The 18,445-nt window shown below is 42.5% G+C and overlaps 1 protein-coding gene across 1 annotated transcript; it reads left to right on the top strand.

The window, feature by feature from the left end:
- Nucleotides 1-660: 660 nt before the first annotated feature.
- On the top strand, nt 661-17,896 carry SLC33A1 (solute carrier family 33 member 1). Its single transcript, XM_048506291.1, has 7 exons — nt 661-804; nt 1,027-1,926; nt 6,191-6,381; nt 9,510-9,694; nt 10,454-10,571; nt 12,231-12,446; nt 13,591-17,896. Exons 2-7 carry the CDS (start codon nt 1,152-1,154, stop codon nt 13,756-13,758), a joined length of 1,653 nt encoding a protein of 550 aa, XP_048362248.1. The 5' UTR covers nt 661-804; nt 1,027-1,151; the 3' UTR covers nt 13,759-17,896.
- Nucleotides 17,897-18,445: the final 549 nt, after the last annotated feature.

Raw genomic sequence — 18,445 nt, 5'->3', positions numbered from 1 at the left:
CATAGACTCCACCCGCCAAAGCATCCATTTTCTACAGAGATACCAGAGATGAGCTGTGATTCTGAGGGATTCATAGGTCCCACCGGGAGGCTGGCATCCTTCAAGTGCGCAACAAAAAAGTCGCAAGCTCAGGCCCAGTTCGTTGGCTATAAGAACTAAGGGGGACTTGCTTCGGGAAAAGTCGGGGTGGGGGTGGGGAGGGACGACCGACCATGCATGCATAAAAGAACGACGGCTGTTCAAAGAGCCAGAGGATATCGCGAATCACGCACTATCTGCCCTCCACCAGATCCCAGAAGCGATGCTTGACCCCTCATCCATTCCTAAAAACTGTATAGAGATGAGTGAGCGTTAACATACAACTTCCGCTTCCGGTTTCATGTGCTTGTCTCACTTTGTTGGGAGAGGAGACAATACAGACCCATATAAGCCTTCTACCCGTCAACTCTCTATGGTGTTCTGCTCTAGCCCTTTGCCTCTCTTCCTCCCCTCCCCTTCCGCCGGAAGCCGAAAGCCCTTTTGCCCGGCGGAGCCCTACTTCTTCGCCGGCCAATGCTGTCCTCCGATAGGGCAATTTCTCCATGACGGATATCCCTTTTCGGCCAATAGGATAGGACCACGGCTGCCTGGAGGTTCTGGGAGGCTTGGCGGACCCTATGGAGCAGCTCGTGTTTCCGAGGGGGAAGCTTTTATGGGCTGCTGACGCGGTTTGCAAGGGAGGACTGGAAATCTCTGTTACTTGGTTGCGGGACGGGACCCTGGAGAGGCGGAGGAAGTTTTGTGAGGACAACGAGAAAGACGCCGGTTTGTGGTTCTAACGCTGGTCCGTTTTGCAACCGACTTTTGGTGGAGACCGCTGGCTTCCACCTGCGAGGCTGAGGCAGCCTCGGACCCTGACATCGTCTCACCCCTCATACTCTTTCTCCTCCCATGGCTGGCTGTGTCTCGGCTGTTCCTTCAAATGATGAAGGCCAGAGCCTAGTTTAGAAGAAATTCTGCCTCATGAACCGTTTCCCTCTCTTTCAGGTGACCAGGCTTTAGTTGGAAGCATCTGTCGACGGGTTGACCTCTTCTGGGACTTTGTAGGTGTGAAGGAACTTCTGGGGAAGGACAGTCGGTTTCTCAAAACGGCAGCGGATTACGTTTGCGACATGTCACCAACTATCTCACTCAAAGACAGCAGTCGGCAGCGCCGGCCTGGAAGCTACCAGCATCCTCAGGATGTGATGAAGAACCAGCCTTCGCCCTTGGACCTTTATGAGGATGGCCACGCTGAGACCATTGGTGGTGATGACGATGGAGAAGCTCTGCTTCAGGAAGCGAACTCTAGACCCACTGGGCCTCCCCGAGGCTATCGAGCAGAGCTGGGCAGTATCTTGCTTCTCCTTTTCCTCTATGTGCTGCAGGGTATTCCTTTGGGACTTGCGGGCAGCATACCCCTTATCTTACAAAGCAAGAACGTGAGCTATACAGACCAGGCTTTTTTTAGTTTTGTTTTCTGGCCATTCAGCCTTAAGCTGCTTTGGGCCCCCATGGTGGACGCTGTATACTTCAAGAAATTTGGTCGCCGCAAGTCTTGGCTGGTGCCCACTCAGTATACCTTAGGCCTTTTTATGATGTACCTGTCTCGGCAGGTGGACTCGCTACTTGGGGAAGCAGATGGCAAAAGCCCAGATGTGGTGGCACTTACTGTGACTTTCTTCTTATTTGAGTTCCTGGCAGCCACTCAAGACATAGCTGTAGATGGCTGGGCATTGACTATGTTGTCCAGGGAGAATGTGGGCTATGCTTCCACTTGTAATTCTGTGGGTCAGACAGCTGGTTACTTCTTGGGCAATGTCTTGTTCTTGGCCCTTGAATCTCCTTCCTTTTGTAACAAATATTTGCGCTTTCAGCCTCAACCACGTGGGATTGTTACTCTTTCAGGTATTATTTTAAATAATGCATATATCATGGGAATACCGGGTATCTCTTGTAATCTTAACTATCAGTTCAAATGAATGGGGGTCACGTAGAACTGTAAGAAGTGGTGAGAGGTAATTCTAACCTGGGCAGCTTTGGATGGACTCGCAGAGCAAAACGTGTAGTATTTAGTCGTCAATACTGTCAGTCTGTCCCAGCTTTGAAGGTTTGCAGTCTGACCTTTTAATATATTGTTTGTGTTGAAAGGCTAGCATGAACAACTTGTAAGAGTATACATCTATGTATTAACACACCTGTCCTGACCTGGATAGCCCAGGCTAGCCTGATATTGTCAGATCTGAGAAGATAAGCAGGGCTGACCCTGGCAAGTATTTGAATGGGAGACATCCAAGGATTACCAGGGTTGTGATGTGGAGGCTGGCAGTGGTAAACCACCTCTGAATATCTCTTGCCTTGAGTTAGATGTGACTTGACAAGCACAAAAAATTCATACCTGTTGAGAATGGAAAGTAACCCTGCAGAAGTTTTCACATCTTCCATTTCTTGTCATACCGAAGTCAAAATTTTTTTACTTTGCTTAAGAAGACAGCAGCTCTGTTATTTTTCTTCATGCTGCCATAATATTGAATAGATGAATGTTAATTAAGGAGCAAAATAAGGTAACTGCCCTAGTTTGAGCTTGCTTTACTTATTCTAAAGGAAGATGAAATATTTCTGATGCATTAGGCCAGTAAAGCAAAATGTGAAATCTATGAACAAATTGTTGAAATATAGTACTGGTGTAGAAAGACCTAATGGTTATGTGGAAACTAGCTAAAGGCAAGTGTTGTTTCATATGTGGAAATGTAGGGTGAAGAGTTCAGCCCTTTTCCTCAAAGTCTCCCCTCTCCTCCCACTTCCTGTTCATTATATGTAAGAGGGTAATGTATGGACTATTGTATCAGATAGGGAATGGGATGTAGTTTGGCCCACTTTGCCAAGTTGGCCCTGCATCCTGTTGTCCGAAACTGAGCTTCAGTGAGACAATAAGAAATGGTTCTTCCACTCTGTGTACATTTCTGCCTTCCCTGTGCTTCTGAAAATGGGCTTCTGAGCGGGGGACTGGGGTGGGGGAGACTTTCAAAACCCTGGAACTCACTCACTCACTCACTCACTCACTCACTCACTCACTCACTCACTCACTCACTCACTCACTCACTCACTCACTCACTCTCACTCACTCTCACTCACTCACTCACTCACACACACACACACACACACACACACACACACACACACACACACACACACACAGAGCCTTTATTGGCATCATACAGTAAAACATTTGTAACCAGAAACATATTACAACCAGAATAACATAGTTACAGCTCAAATAACCATCATTTAATATAAAAATCTCCCTTAGCAGATGTACCAAATATATCCAACAGAAACTTGGCAACCAATTCAGAAAAATCCTGATTTGATCCATCCAACCCTGGAACTCTCTTCAGGGGAACCCCCCCCCCTCCCGCCAACACACACATTCTTGTAGTTTAGACACCTCCCCCCCCCCCCAACACACACACACTAATTCTTGTGATTTCAATTGATGGAGGCCAATCCACTCAATATCAGGGTGGTAGATCTATTTTATGATTGCCAAATTGGTGTCTCCCAAGTGGTAGAACTCCAGCTTTTCCAGCATGAATTCATAACAGTGTAAAGGCTCCTGGGCTCCACTGTGACGGAAACTGCATCTCTTCCTCATTTTTATTCTAATGCTTCAACTGAGAAACTGGTTTTTCCACTTCCACATTTTGTCTCGGTCTGCACTTGAATGGAAGATACTGAAAACCAAGCTGCCACTTATCTGCTTAGCACTGCCATGCTTCAATCAGGCTATTATGTGCCAGAAAGTTGGGAACTGGTTGTATATTTTATAGATGGATTACAATTATCCTGCAGCAATTGTGTGCAGTGGCTTATGTCATGTGTTACATTATGTGCTGGGCAAACTTCAGTAGAAGAATTTATATGCCTAACTGATCACTGCAAAAACAGCATGGTTTTTCTGCTTACAGCTTCCTCAGGTAAAGGAACTTTACTCTGAAGTAAGCCATACTATGGCCGTTTCTGCACGAAGGCGGAAGTGGCCGGGTAGGCGTTTACGACGCCGACCCGACAACGCTGGGACCATCCGCACGGACGGTCCTGGAAACAGCTGGGCAGCCGGCGCCACGGAGCGCCGGCGCCTGGCAAACCCGACATGTCCGCGGGCCTCCGGCGCCTCGCCGAGGCCTGGGGACACCCCCCCTGGCCCTGCACGCCTGCTCCAGCGGCGCAGGGCAGGGGGGCGTGTCCCCAGGCCTCGGCGACGTGCCGGAGGCCCGGGGACAAACGTAAATGAATGCCCGGCGTGGGAGGTGTCAGCTGAGAAGCGCTGCCGTTAAGCTCAGCAAGCGGCAGGCGGCGTTTCCCCAAAAAGAGCGCTTCCAAGCGCTCTGGGGAAACGCCGGCCTCGCAACGGGCGGGTGGTGTGAGGGCGGCGCGGCTGCGATGCAGCTGCGCCCCCTGTGCGAATGGCAGCCTGGAGACGGCGTTTTTACCGTCTCCAGGCCGCCATTCATTGCCCGTGCGGAAATGGCCAAAGTTAGTTGCCATTTACAACCAAGGAAATTATTACAGCCATCTGAATACCCCAGAGTAGCCTAAGCTCCTAAGAAGCTAGGCAGGGTCTGATCTGGTTAATGCTTGAATGGGAGACTACCAAAGAAATCCAAGCAGACAACAGCCACCTCTGCTCATCTCTTGACTTGAAAACCCCATGAGGGGTTGCCAAAAGTTACTTGCGACTTCACAGTATTTAATTATAAAGTATGCTTCAGTCCAGAACTTCAGAATTCAATGGTATATTCCTTTGCTTGTTGTGCAGTTTGCTGTGTCTTAGTTTCTCCTTTCCAAGCAAAATTAACTGGCTTCTGTATGACTACCTTCCACATGTCAGCTTCCTTTCTGAACTTGTTTGATTAGTAGTGGTATCTTAATCTGCTTACTTAAAAAGATCTGTATGTTTGGCCAGCAACTTCTCTATTTTTCCTGATACTCATTAGTTCAGTTGGCTAAGCCTGTATCTAATGTAATCGTTCTTAGCTTTTGAAAACTGTTTTAATGTTTACATAGAATCATAGAGTTAAAAGAGACCACAAGAGCCATCAAGTCCAACCCTCTGCCATGCAGGAACACACAATCAGAGCACTCCCAACATATGTTCATCCAGCCTCTGTTTTAAAACCTCCAAAGAAGGAGATCTAGGTCCAGTAGCACCTTAAAGACCACAAAGATTTCCTGGGTGTAAGCTTCTGAGAGTCAAAGCTCCCATTGCCTAAAACTGTCTTCAGCAAGATCAGTCTGTTTATATATGACTTGTTGGGTAGCAGACACACATCCAGCAGAGGTGATGCAGAGAGTGACCAGAGACTGGATTTTTTCATGGTGGCTCTTCACCCTTTCTCTAGGCTGGTGCTATCTTGGCAGGGGGGGGGGGGGGGGGGCGAATGCACAAGACCGAAAAATTCCTTTTTGCCCAGGCTTTTAACAGAGGGCTTCATTCTTGATTTTTTAAAAACAGTTTTTATTATCTGATTCTAGCCTGAGAGCTTTTTTTATGGATTCTATTTTAAGCTGCTGAATATCGTTTGTATACAGGTTTTAATGTCCCCTAGCAGATTCTTTGCTTCTTCTGTGGCGATTTTAATTATTTTCTTTCACTGTCAAAGGCTTTCATGGCCGGAATCATTAGGGTGTTGTGGGTTTTCCGGGTTGTATGGCTGTGTTCCAGTAGCATTTTCTCCTGACGTTTTGCCTGCATCTGTGGCTGGTGAAGAAGAAGATGCCAGCCACGGGTGCAGGCGAAACGTCAGGAGAAAATGCTACTGGAACACGGCCATACAGCCCGGAAACCACACAACACCCTATTTTCTTGTACTGTTTTTGCTTTGTGAGAGTTCTTGAGAAGTTTTCTCAAAAGTACAGTATACATTTCCTTTAATTTGTTTAATAAACTGCTCCAGAGTCAGTATGTGGCCTAGACTGGAAAGGTAGCTGAAGAAAGGTATCTTTTGTGAAAAGGATTTTCTATGTTGAAATGATATAATGACTGATTGCAACTGATGGATGGTTCTATCAGTGTCTGTTCTTAAATAATGTGATATTGGCCGGAAGTGTCTTTTGTAATAGAAAAAAATTGAATTGTGAGTGGAGTAAAGGTTTTTTTTCCTCCCCTCAGATTTCCTGTTTTTCTGGGGAGCCATTTTCTTAATCACCACCACCTTCGTTGCACTCTTGAAAAAAGAAAATAGGGAAGTAAGCCCATCAAGAGAAGAAACCAAAGGCATCATGGATACTTACAAGCTGCTTTTCTCCATTGTCAGAATGCCAGCAGTCTTTACATTTTGTGTCCTGATTTTAACGGCAAAAGTGAGTACAAGGGTTGTGGATTCAGTCTACCTTTACAAGTTTCTCCTTCCTCTGTACTTAAACTGATGGACCAGTCCCATGAGCAGAGACTGTGGTTGCTGCACATTTGGACATTTCAGAGTGGTGCTGTTGTAATGAGTTTGTGCAGGGTGTCGTGTTGGCGCAGTTGCCTGGACCCAGGATAGATTAGATTTAAACCGAATTGATTTAAATCACTAAATCACTAGTCAGTAAGATTTGATTTAAATCATGTTTTTTAATATAAAGATTCATCCTTGCTGGTATAAACTTACCAGCCAAGGGGCCAGATAGCCACCTCCAGCTCCACCCCACCACTCCTATAGAGACTTCCCGGCAGTATCGGGAGGCTTGAAGAACAAAGGTAAGTCTCAAGCTACGGCCACTGGAATAATGGGGCTAATGGCCAGGAGGAAGCTGACCAACGTCAGCTCCTGCTCTTGCCCGCCCTACTAAGCTGGTGACGTCTGGGTCACTGGTGCAGCATCCAGTGCAGAGTGGCACCAGGGAGGGTGGCGGCAGCCACATGCTGGTGAAATCGCCCCTCTGCCTGGACAAGTGCCCCAGGAGGGGAAATCCACCGGCGCTGCATCATGCCACGCCAACAGGTGGATTCAACCCCGTCTTTGGATGGGGCTGTAACATTTACAACCAGATAATGGAAAAAAACTTTTCAGAGTAGTTTCACAGTCACATCAAAAATGCTGATTTGGTTTTACTATTAGAAATACATAGATAAATAATTATGACATAATTGCAAGGTGAATTAGCTCCAGTTTAGTTAGTTTATCATATTTGGACAACTTTTCTGCTGTACTTTATTGAAAGGAGAAGAATAGTCATTACCTTAATAACAATTTAAATATTTATGTAACTAAAACAATAATGTTATAGCATATGTATTCTTGTATTTGCTTAAACATCCATGTTTCTAACTGGGTGTGGTTAAACAAAATATCTCTTAAAAAAAAGTAAGACTATCAGCCGGATTCACACATGGAAAAACTTAAAATATTGTGTTCTGCAACTCACTCATGTTTATCTTCATCTTCTTGTTTATTTATAGTCCAGAAAAGAAAAACAAGTTTTCCTGTTTTATCGCTTCCCAAACCATTTCTCAGTTTGGAATGAATGAGTCCAAAGCAGGGGTAGGGAACCTTTAACACTCAAAGAGCCATTTGGACCCGTTTTCCACGGGAAAAGAAAACACTTGGAGCCGCAAATAATTTTTTACATTTAAAATAAAGATAACACTATATATATATAGGATTTTTTAAACCTTTTACTCCACTCATTCTGAGAAGTGCATGGACGCGCCCACCCTGCTGCCTGCAGGGTGGGCAAGGATGAAGCCGGCAGCTCGGCTCGTGGAGCCACAGTACAAGGGCAGAAGAGCCGCATGTGGCTCTCGAGCCGCAGGTTCCCTACCCCTGGTCCAAAGGAAGAGAATATTCTTTCTATGCCATCATTACTTCAATAGTCTCTAAATCCAAATGCCTAATAAGTGACCTCCGCCAGTTCACTGGTGTGACTTTCTTTGAGACATGATATTGTGTGTATCCAATCAGTTAATATTGGGTAATAACCTCTGCAAGGGTGGTTCGTAGTGGATGCGCAGTAGAGCACGGCTTTATTCGTGAAACCCCTGGATGGCTCTGGACTTTGTATTCATACAATTAACGTGCGTGCCTTGATATTACACATATTTACATGAGCATCAGGGGGGCATATGTGACAGTCTCTATACATCTTCATCTGATTTAATGGTTCCATTTTTGTTAGGGACTTGCTAGTCTAAACGCATTCATGTGGTCTACATTCCAGATGATGCGTTTTGTAGATTTAACTGCTAGAATGTCTTCTAAAGAACTTTCCCCAGTAATTGGGGGAAATAGTTTGTTGGAGTCTTTCTCTGACTAATTTGGATAATTACTTGCTCATGACAAGCAGTGACTGTGTGATAGGACTTGTCCTCACACTCTGTGTTTGTTTGACCTTGGTAGGGCCCATTATCTATCCCGACTTCAGGCTGGCTGTGTTACTTCAGTTTGTCTTACTTCACCAACCTTTGACCAGATTTTGTTTTGGGGGTGGGGGAGGTTTCATACTTATTCTTCATTGTGCTTTCCGTTTCCTCTAGATGGAGGGTCTGTAGCATTAGGAAAACAGTGGGACAATTTGGAAATTCCACTGTGTTCCCCAAAAAGTCACCCTCCACAATTCTCTATATTTTCTTGGGCTTGAGCTAACCTGCTTTCCCCCCCATGCTTTTTTTTTGTAGTTCGGTGTGGAACAGGGTCCCCCAGTGTGGCAATGTGTGCACCATGATGCCCACTAGTATTTCCCCTAATATCAACTGAACTTTTTTGAAAGTGGGTGGGGCCTTATTTGCTATTGGCTGCCCTTATTCAAATGAAAGCTTTTTTAATGGATACAATAGCATCAGTCACCATTGGAAGACTGGACTAGCAAGCATCCAGGACTTTGATTTCATGATGTGTTCAGGTTTTCCTTTTTTATTATTCTTTCTCTTTCTCACCCTCGGGCTTCCTTTCATTTCGTTTTATTCACCTTTTGCAATCTTTTCCTTACACCAAAGTGCGGAGGGAGATGTCGTGTTTGGCTGTGCGTATTGTGGCATTAAGCCATTTTGGATTTGGCTCTGCCTCCTGTGATGGCCATTTTAGAGTAGTGGACACTGCCCCTCTTAAAATTCCAAAGATGCTCACAGACTCAAAAAGGTTGGGGATTCCAGTATAGTGGTTACAACTAGTACTGGGAGATTTGGGTTGAAATCCCCACTTGGCTGTGAAACTAATTAGGTTACTTTGGGTCAGCATCTATGCCCCCCTCCCCTTTCAGTATTCCATCTCTTCTAGGACATTTCAGCCTTCATCATGCCAGGTTTTTAGGCTTCTCTCCCCTTCTTTTCTGGGTGGTGGCAAAAGTTAATTTACACAGTCATCTTCTCTCCATACCTGGAGACACCCCCTAGTAGATAAACTGCCCTATCATGTTTGTGGGTGCCCTGATTTTGTAGCATTCATTACCAATATGGGTAAGCTAGTTTACTAATGGATGCATTAACATGGCATGCTGTTGTATTGCAGATTGGCTTTTCAGCAGCAGACGCAGTTACGGGACTGAAGCTGGTCGAAGAGGGGGTACCTAAAGAACACTTGGCTCTGCTCGCTGTTCCGATGGTTCCGCTGCAGATCATATTGCCTCTGATCATCAGCAAGTACACAGCGGGTCCACAACCCCTTAACACGTTTTACAAAGCCATGCCATTCAGGTAAAAAGGCTTTTGAGTTTGCGTTTGTTCGTACCTTGCTCCGCCTGTCAATATGAAACTGTAGTTTCGCAGCCTTTCTAATGCTGTGAGATGCCATGCCAAGTCTTTAATTGGTAAACACTGTGCAGTGATGATAGACTTGAAATCTGTCCATCTGTTCATTGTTCAGTTTCTCATAAAACGAGGTAGCATTTCTTAATTAAATTTCACAAGAACGCTGCTTGATTCAAAGTGCACCCATGACATGACTTTGATGCCTTTAACATTTATACTGGGAATAACTTGAGACTTCTCAGTACTTTCTGTTTGGTTCATGAAGCCAGTTCTGTTAGGGATTCAGGCTAACTGGGCTTATCAAGATTTTTTTTGTGGACTGTGAACATTCTCTTCCTGTAAGGGGGTGAGCTACCTTCTGTCTTCCATTGCTTATCCTTCATTTGTTCTAACTAGAATCCATTGTATCAAATTTGCAAAGCATACTCATATCATATCTCATATCAGTTTAGGCATAAATAATCAATCTATGGACTCTTACTTGAGAACAAAAATAGTGCTTGGTAGGATTAAATTAAGTTCCATCAGGCCAAATTTAATAGTAACCAGGAGGATCTATGGTCTCATTGATTAGTGTTATGCTCTTCTCTGACTGTATTTTCCTGTGAATCCTTTTAGATCCTATTGCTGTGATATGGAGCCTCTGGTGTCATTTATTAACTCAAATATTTCCCCTTATTCCTCCTCCCCCCCTTCCCCCGACAGGTTACTGCTTGGGTTGGAATTTGCCCTCGTGGTTTGGTGGACTCCCAGCGTAAAATATGAAGGAGGATTTCCCATCTATTACTATCTTATATTATTGCTGAGTTATGCTTTGCATCAGGTACTATTGTTATAATTTTTCTGTCGTGAGTGAATCTTGTCAATGCTTCAACATTTACAGCCGTTTTTTGTTTATATGTGTACAATAGATTGTGCCTGGACTTTGTTCTGGAATGCAGAGCACCCTGTCTGTTTCCCAAACACTCTTATTGTTGCTATTATTTCCAGGCTTATCTAAAATGGCTGGATAATTTTGCTATCAACAATAGAGAAAATATACCATCAAAAGGAATTGTACGATATAAATTCCTGCATTTGCGTATGTTGCTTGTTGAGCTCTTAAAAAAAACAGACATTTTAAAAAGAATTTCATGTTGTACATATTATGCTGGAAGAAGTCAGGGCTGCACTAGCAGTAGCCTTGCTTCTTTTCTTCTGCTTGCTCATATTATGCCCGAACCGGAGACTGAAACTATAACTAGAACAGGGGTCTGCAACCTGCGGCTCTCCAGATGTTCATGAACTACAATTCCCATCAGCCCCTGAACATCTGGAGAGCCACAGGTTGCAGACCCCTGAACTAGAAGCATAGTAGCTAATAGAATGGGCTGTCATGTGGAGATCGTGAGTTTACCTCTCACTTCTGCCACAAGCTCCCCAGGTGGCCACAGGCAAGCCACTTTCTCTAAAGCTTACTTTTCTTCCCCTGCCCACCCTGAGAGGACACATCAATTCACTGTTTTTCACCAAGCTCCACCACGCTTTATGGGGAGTAGATTTGGGAAAGCCGGCTCATTTAGATCGTTCTGCTGGATTGAATCATGAAGTAACAAAGCTGCCTTTTGAAGCATTCTGCTGTTAGTCCTTTGTGGGGAGATGGACCTTCTCTAGCCCTATTCCTTCCTGTGTGAAAATGACAAAGCTACTCCGCCAACCCAGCAGAGCTTTTGTTTGTCTGTACTCCCAGTTCACTCTGATTCATTCTCTCGCTGCTGCCACCACCATCAGCCTAATTACTAGGGCACCTTCCGCCTGACCCCAGGCACCCTCTGCAGCTAGTCACTTACAGGGTCAGCTTTTCAGGGAGGTGGGAGTGGCATCCTGTGCTTTTTGTACTCACTAGCGAGCGGGACTAACTGTTCTTCCTCGTCCATTCCGGGGGAAGTTTAGCTCTATTGCTGCCTCCTCCCCTTTCTGCTTTTGGCGTGTGTGACTGAACAGGGAATTTATCACGTCACAGTCCAAGCAAACCACATTCAAAATGTCAAATTGAATAAGAAAATAAAAGGCGCAAATCGTAGGTAAGCACAACAGAATGAGCGAAGGACCAAAGAAAAAGGGACTGAAACTGTGACCCAAACTCTTGCATAAATAATGGGATGATTGGGATAGGCAGTTGACGGTTGGAGTTTCAAATGTTTAGAGATCATCCATTGCCTTGTTCAGGCTTTTCAGGTCTTTGTGGTTTTAGCAACATGTGCCCAGAAACCGCTGTTAGGGCTATTTGCACATCTGTGACCCTGGATCGTTAAGTACCTTTTTTGTCATTTTCCCTGCCAGCTTTGTAACCTCTGAGCCTGTTCAGAGTGCTGCCCCCAGTTATAACAGACCTTAATAAACATTTTAGGATGTGAAGATTCTGAGATGGAAGGCATTTTACCTCACCTACCTTTTAAATATTCTTTCTTCTTTTGTGTGTCCTTGGCTGTCTTTTCCCTAGATTACACTGTACAGCATGTATGTTGCTGTAATGGCTTTCAATGCCAAAGTGAGTGACCCACTCATTGGCGGAACCTACATGACGCTTCTTAATACAGTATCAAACCTGGGAGGAAACTGGCCTGCCACTGTAGCTCTTTGGCTTGTGGATCCACTTACAGCAAAGGAGTGTGTCAGTGTTCAAGGACACAATTGTGGGACTGCAGCCGCTGCTGAAGTAAGTTAGATGAACGGGAAGTTTTTTTATTCTAATACCAGTCTGGTTAAATATTGTGACTCTTTCTCAACGGTCACTTTCTTTATAAGTTCTTTTAGCTATTGTGGGGGAGGAGAAACTTTTGACTGGAATGGACATTAAAGGGCATTTATTGTTCAAATATATAATCCTCCTGCACAGGTTGTCTGTTTCGTAGCTTCTGTGCTGACTTTTCTTGTTCCCAGGCCCCTTGCTCTTTGCCTATTTTTGGGAGTTTAATGCATTCTGAGCACTAATACTAAGTATTTAATATTATCTGAAATACCAGTATGGTATAGTGATTAAAAGCAGTGGAGAACTAATCTGGAGAACTGGGTTTGATTCCTCAGTCCTCCATATGAGCAGTGGACTCTAATCTGGTGAACCAGGTTTATTTTCATACTCCTCCACATAAAGCTTGCTGAGTGACCTTGAACTAGTAACATTTCTGTCTGAACTCTCTCAGTCCCACCTACCTCACAAGGCCATTGTTGTGGGGAGCCGAAGGGATTGTGATTGTAAGCCACTTTGAAACTCCTTAAGGTAGAGAAAAGTGGGGTCTAAAAACCAATTCTTCTTCTGCCTCAGTGATGTTGCCAAAACGCCTTGCACAAGAGAATTGTGGGATTTTTCCAGAAAATTTGAGACTGGATTAATTTGGTAGAATCTCTATTTCTACTCAGTATGCAATCTATGAGCTTTTGTTGGTCTCATTGCTGGGGAGGAGAGGAGATCAGAGGCAGAATGACCCTGGGGAAAAAGCTCTAGACTGGCCCTGCCCCTAGGCAAGGAAAAGCTGGGAAACATACCCATCTGTTTGTGGGGGGTGAGGCCTCTGGGACAAGCTCAGTGCCGTGGCTTACCAGGAGCTTCCCTGGTATGGCCAATCTGTTCTGGGGGGAGGGGCACCCAGTGAAACTCTTAGCAGCTTGTTTGGCATTCCTTTATCTGGTCATTTCCCTTGGCAGCAGCATCTTAAATGATCCTGCCTTCCTTTGAGTATTATGCAGTTCAAAGCTATGTAATGTCTGGGCAATCAGTTTTTAAGGTGCTGCCTTTTTATGTAAATTCAACTTGTTGTGGTTGTGCATATTTAATATCTTTTCTATCTCCCCCTTTCTTGCAGCTTTGTACAAAAGAAGGTGGCTCGTGTGTAATTACCCTTGATGGTTATTATGTGGAGTCTATAACTTGTGTTGTTTTAGGATTTGCTTGGTGGCTCTTCCTTGGACCGAAATTTAAAAAGCTGCAGGATGAGCGACCAACTTCGTGGAAATGCCGGAGAACCTGTTAATGGGAATCACATACTGGAAACATAAGCTATGTTTTGGCTTAGTCCTGGGACAAATGCATCTTCCCTAAATTAAGTTAACGAGAGAAAAAGTTTATCTGTGGGAAAAAACAGTCAATGTACATATGCCAAATGACTTCGTGCAAAAAAAGAAAAAAATAAATCCAGGAAAATAAAATATACACACACACATCTGCAATAGTTCACCTTCCCCATGTGAAATTATTCTTTAAGTGAGAAAAATCACACTCAGACAGCGTTTTCAGACTATGGAGCTATTTTGACCAAAAGTCAACAGCTGTCTAAAAACCAAGGTTATTTCATAGTACGAATCTGCAGATATGATGCACTTTCACACTATAATTTAATGCAAATGCTGAATGTGCACTGCTAGAACACCTTAGAAAGGATAAGCAAATTATTCCCTTCTGATATTTTATATGGGAGAGAACAGTTCATTATTGAAGATTCTCTTGTGTTATTTTTCCTGGCTTCTACAAGCTTTAAAGAGTTATAAGAGGAATATTTTTATCAAGGTGAAAATGTCTCTTTTGAAACATGTACTGACTTATTTGAAGGCACTTTGAGTTTCAAGTAGAAATGGTTTCTTCATTGCAGAGTTATGAGGTGGAATGAATTTACTGGGCATTATGATGATCATAACCAGTAATAAGGCAGGGGTCTTAGTGCTGTATAAGGGGCTTTCTGAATATTAGAAGCAGGTGTAAAGTCAGTGTGTTCAGTCTCTGTGTGTGAGCATGGGAGCATACCTTTTGGTGGTTGGATGTAGAATCCAAAGAACACTAGACAAAAGAGTCCTTAGTTTTTACGAAGAATTTTTGCAAGATAACAAAGTTGGGTTTGGATTCCAAGGCTTCCTTCTGCTAAGTGAGTATCTTCCTCTGATGAAGGAAGGGTTTCACTCAGTAGTAAAATTTTGTTTGGAGCCAATGTCACTTAAGGGAGACATTCCATCATTCCTAGCTGGTACCACCCAGTTTCTAAAAAGGAATGATAATTCTTAAGAGGAAATTGTCGCTTTAGTGCCTTAAAGATGTATAGGATATAAATGGTAAAGGGGGCACTATAGTTTGTTGGGTATAGACAGTACATCTTTCATGATACTAAAATGCCTTCCAAAGGTATGACAAGTTAGTGTGGGACTCTTGCTGAAGGTGATATGAAATGCCAAAGTACTGGTATCAGTTATTTCTGAGGTTGACTTCTTGCTAGAATATTCCTGATTCAAGTGAATCCTGGTCTCTTATAGTATAGTTTCCTTAAGCTCCTTACAAGAGGTAGCTAGCACACCGATCCTATGTACACTTACTTTGGAACGAGTGCCGTTGAAATTACTGGGACCTGTTTGCAAGAAATGGGTTTAGAATTTGGAGTTGGAGCTTTAACACTATCAGAATTTTTTTTAAATATCCAAATTAACATGGCCCTGGCCTAAACTCCTCCTCACCTCATATCTTCCATATCTCATCTGATGAGAACAGCAAAGAAGCACTCCATAGTTTGGCAACTTGTAACCTAAGCACAGTTGGATATGAATTTCCTGACAGAGTCCAATTTAGGTTAAGTGATTCAGTCAAGGGATTGCTGTGTTAACTGCAACCATCAGTTTAGATGCATTTGGAGCAGAATGTCCTATTACCATAAGCTGCTCAAAAGCTTTTGGGATTGGAAGATGTTGGTATGTTGTACTGGTTGAACCACACAGTCTTCATTTGGTCTTGTTTGATAGAAAATTAGGTTCCAAATTTTAGTGATCCCTTGTTTCTCTAGCAGCTTGATCTGTAGACATTTGGTTTCCATATCGTGAAAAAGTCTTTGGTCTTTCACAGATCAAGCAGTTCTAAGGGTTTGGTAAAGGCTGTGCTGACTTTGTCAACCTTAGCCAACTTTGAGGATCTAGTTTTTTTTTCCCTTTCGGTATGTTGTTCAAACATAATAATGCTTTCTCTTGTAGCACAGTTCAGATAATAGTTTAAATTATCCTGTTTACTTGAATGAAAAATCCAGTGAGCTCTTCAAACACTTTCATTTCCACTAGTTGTTTACAGTAAGCTGATTTTTATCTGCCTTAAATTCAACCTCGTAGGCTGGATAAGCACAAGTAAAATAACTTTAATTTTACTTCATTACTGCGTTTTTATTTGCTGTTCCATTTATCCTTGGTGTCACAGCATTGATAAAAAAATCCCAGTTACTTTATGCAAAATGGTATTTCATCAGCATCTGGAAGGGGCTACTCCTAGAAAAAGATATCTAGGTTGAGCATATGCATAATACAGTTCTGGTTAGCCTTTATATATTTTACAATTCTGTATTATTGTTCCTACCATGTGCCAAGATAAATAAAGGTTTATTCAGTTTTTTTTAAAAAAATGTCTGATGCACAAGAGTAAATTTTTGTGAATACCAAATGAAAACTAAAACCAGAATCAATAGCAAAGCACAATCCAGAAGGTCTGTGAGGCAATGAGATCTTCCAAATTTACTGTCCAAAGAGAAGCACAGTTAGCTCAGCATTCCCAAGAGAACTTTAGGCTTGTCTTCTCAACTCTACCATGCCACATATTAAAACCTTTTGGTTAAAGGGCCAAAGACCATCTTTCAGGGCATACTCACATAGTGGAGCTAAATTCACATTCGTACCATTTTGGATTCTGATGTGAGGGTGATAGTTGCTTTCACCTCAAGTTAATTTCTTTTCAGTGGATTGATCTCAGCTGGTAAGATAACATTCTAAAAACCACAGCAGCTATTTAATCTGGTTGCAGACAGAATAATCTGGGTTGGTTTTTTTAAAAAAAACACCCTATTTAGATTTAGCTAGGGATAATTTGGCAACATGATATAGTTCTACATTGAAGTGACAATATTTCCTCCAAATGTATCTTCTTTTTCCTCCTCACTGTGCATAAAAAGGAGCAAACATTCTGTTGTTGAAGGTCAACTGGACTACAGTATGTGAAGCTGCAACTAGGCTAATATTTTAGACTAAGGTACAAGACTAAGGTGCATTGGTGGAAGGGACAATTCTAATGAGAGTCTGAAGGACTTTCACGGAGGTCTGATTTAAAGAAGGTGTTTGCATAATTGCAATAAATGAAAATACATTTGTCAGATGAATGAGAGATCCTAGATAGCCGTTCAGCTTTCAAGTACAATTTCCTCATGAAAAGTGGACACATAATCTTGCTCCACTGGAGTATTACTAGTTTCCTTATGTGTAGGAGAAAGGCATGCTGAGCTGTGATAAGAGTATTATTTGATAACTGCAGCTTAAACTTATTAACAAGTGCTGTACTTAAAAACATTACCTCAACCTTTGTTGGGTATTTAAAAAAGCTAAGCTATTGTTTCTGGGTATTTTGCTTAATTGTAAAGTTGCTGGGTTTTTGAGAGTGCTGTTTGTGTTTGTCTGGATTTTAATTCCTTGGGAATTCTATTTGTATCTACAAAGTTTCATCAGACATATCCACAGTGGTATTGTTTAACAATATATACTATTACCTTCTTTTGAAGAAGACTAAATCTCAAGTTACTTGATATGAATACATTATACAATCAACTGCATTTAAAGCATTTTCTGAGTAATACAGTACTTGGAAAAGAACTTTTTAATATTTGCTGCAGTGGACCATGCTAGAAGTTGGCTTTAACTGAGAAATGATTCCGTTACGGCCAGGAACTCTCTGGAATTATTACTTTGGATATAATGTAGTAGGGAAACCAGAGTTATAATGTATATGCTGAATTATTTTTGAATGTTTGGTTACTTTTTTATTTGTTGCAATATATTGTAAATTAAAGCATTGCCATTATAAAATAAAAGCAGTTTCATTTATTTTAAGCGGTTATTAATCGTATTATAGACCAGGGCAAAATTGTTGATTCACTGACAAATGGCCAGTTTCTAGTAGGCAACATAACCGTGCTTATCCTTGTTTTACCAAAAGTGTTTGGTTTCTCCACTACGTTTCCATTTAAAGCTTTAATATTATGTAGATCCCTGTTAATTATCAGATCACAGTATAGTTTCTTTGCCATTTGAAGTGCTAAGTTCATGGAAGCGCCTTATTAGACAGCCTTGGAAGTTTGTTTCAATAAAGCAATATTTCAATTTTAATCGTTGTGTATTTTTCTTGGAAGCCTTGCTGAATGCGCTCCACGTTGTTAAAAATTTACTCTTTGATACCATGTAATTGCTAATAGCAATCAAATTGGGGGAAATACGAGAGAAGTTCTATGTTTTTCTGTGGTTCCTCTCCTTCCACTTTATCTCTAGCACCGTGCTTGTGAAACCATTCGTGTCAGCCTGAGGTAAGAAGGATGATTACTTCACTGGGAACTAGAAAGAGGGTTGCCAGACTTGTAGAAACACATGGTTAGTGAAACGGCTGTGAAATTAATGAACTGAACTAGTGTGACTAAGCAGAGAACACTGTATAATGGTGTTTTTAAGGCCTTAGGCATTGTGTACAGCATTAGATTTGGTGATCGTGTGTAACTACAAAATCTTAAAGACTGCTTTATGAAGATGTTGATATATAGAGGGAAACGGTATTTGCTTTTATGTACAGAGGAAAAGCAAGAAAACTGGCATGCATTTATTTTCCCAGATACATAGAGCTGCTGCTATACATGTTATCACCCCAAATTGGTTCAATAGTGTTAA

This window comes from Sphaerodactylus townsendi, linkage group LG08 (genome assembly GCF_021028975.2).
Source record: "Sphaerodactylus townsendi isolate TG3544 linkage group LG08, MPM_Stown_v2.3, whole genome shotgun sequence".
In the NCBI taxonomy this organism is placed as follows: domain Eukaryota; kingdom Metazoa; phylum Chordata; class Lepidosauria; order Squamata; family Sphaerodactylidae; genus Sphaerodactylus; species Sphaerodactylus townsendi.
This window is presented reverse-complemented; position numbering and strand designations above follow the sequence as displayed.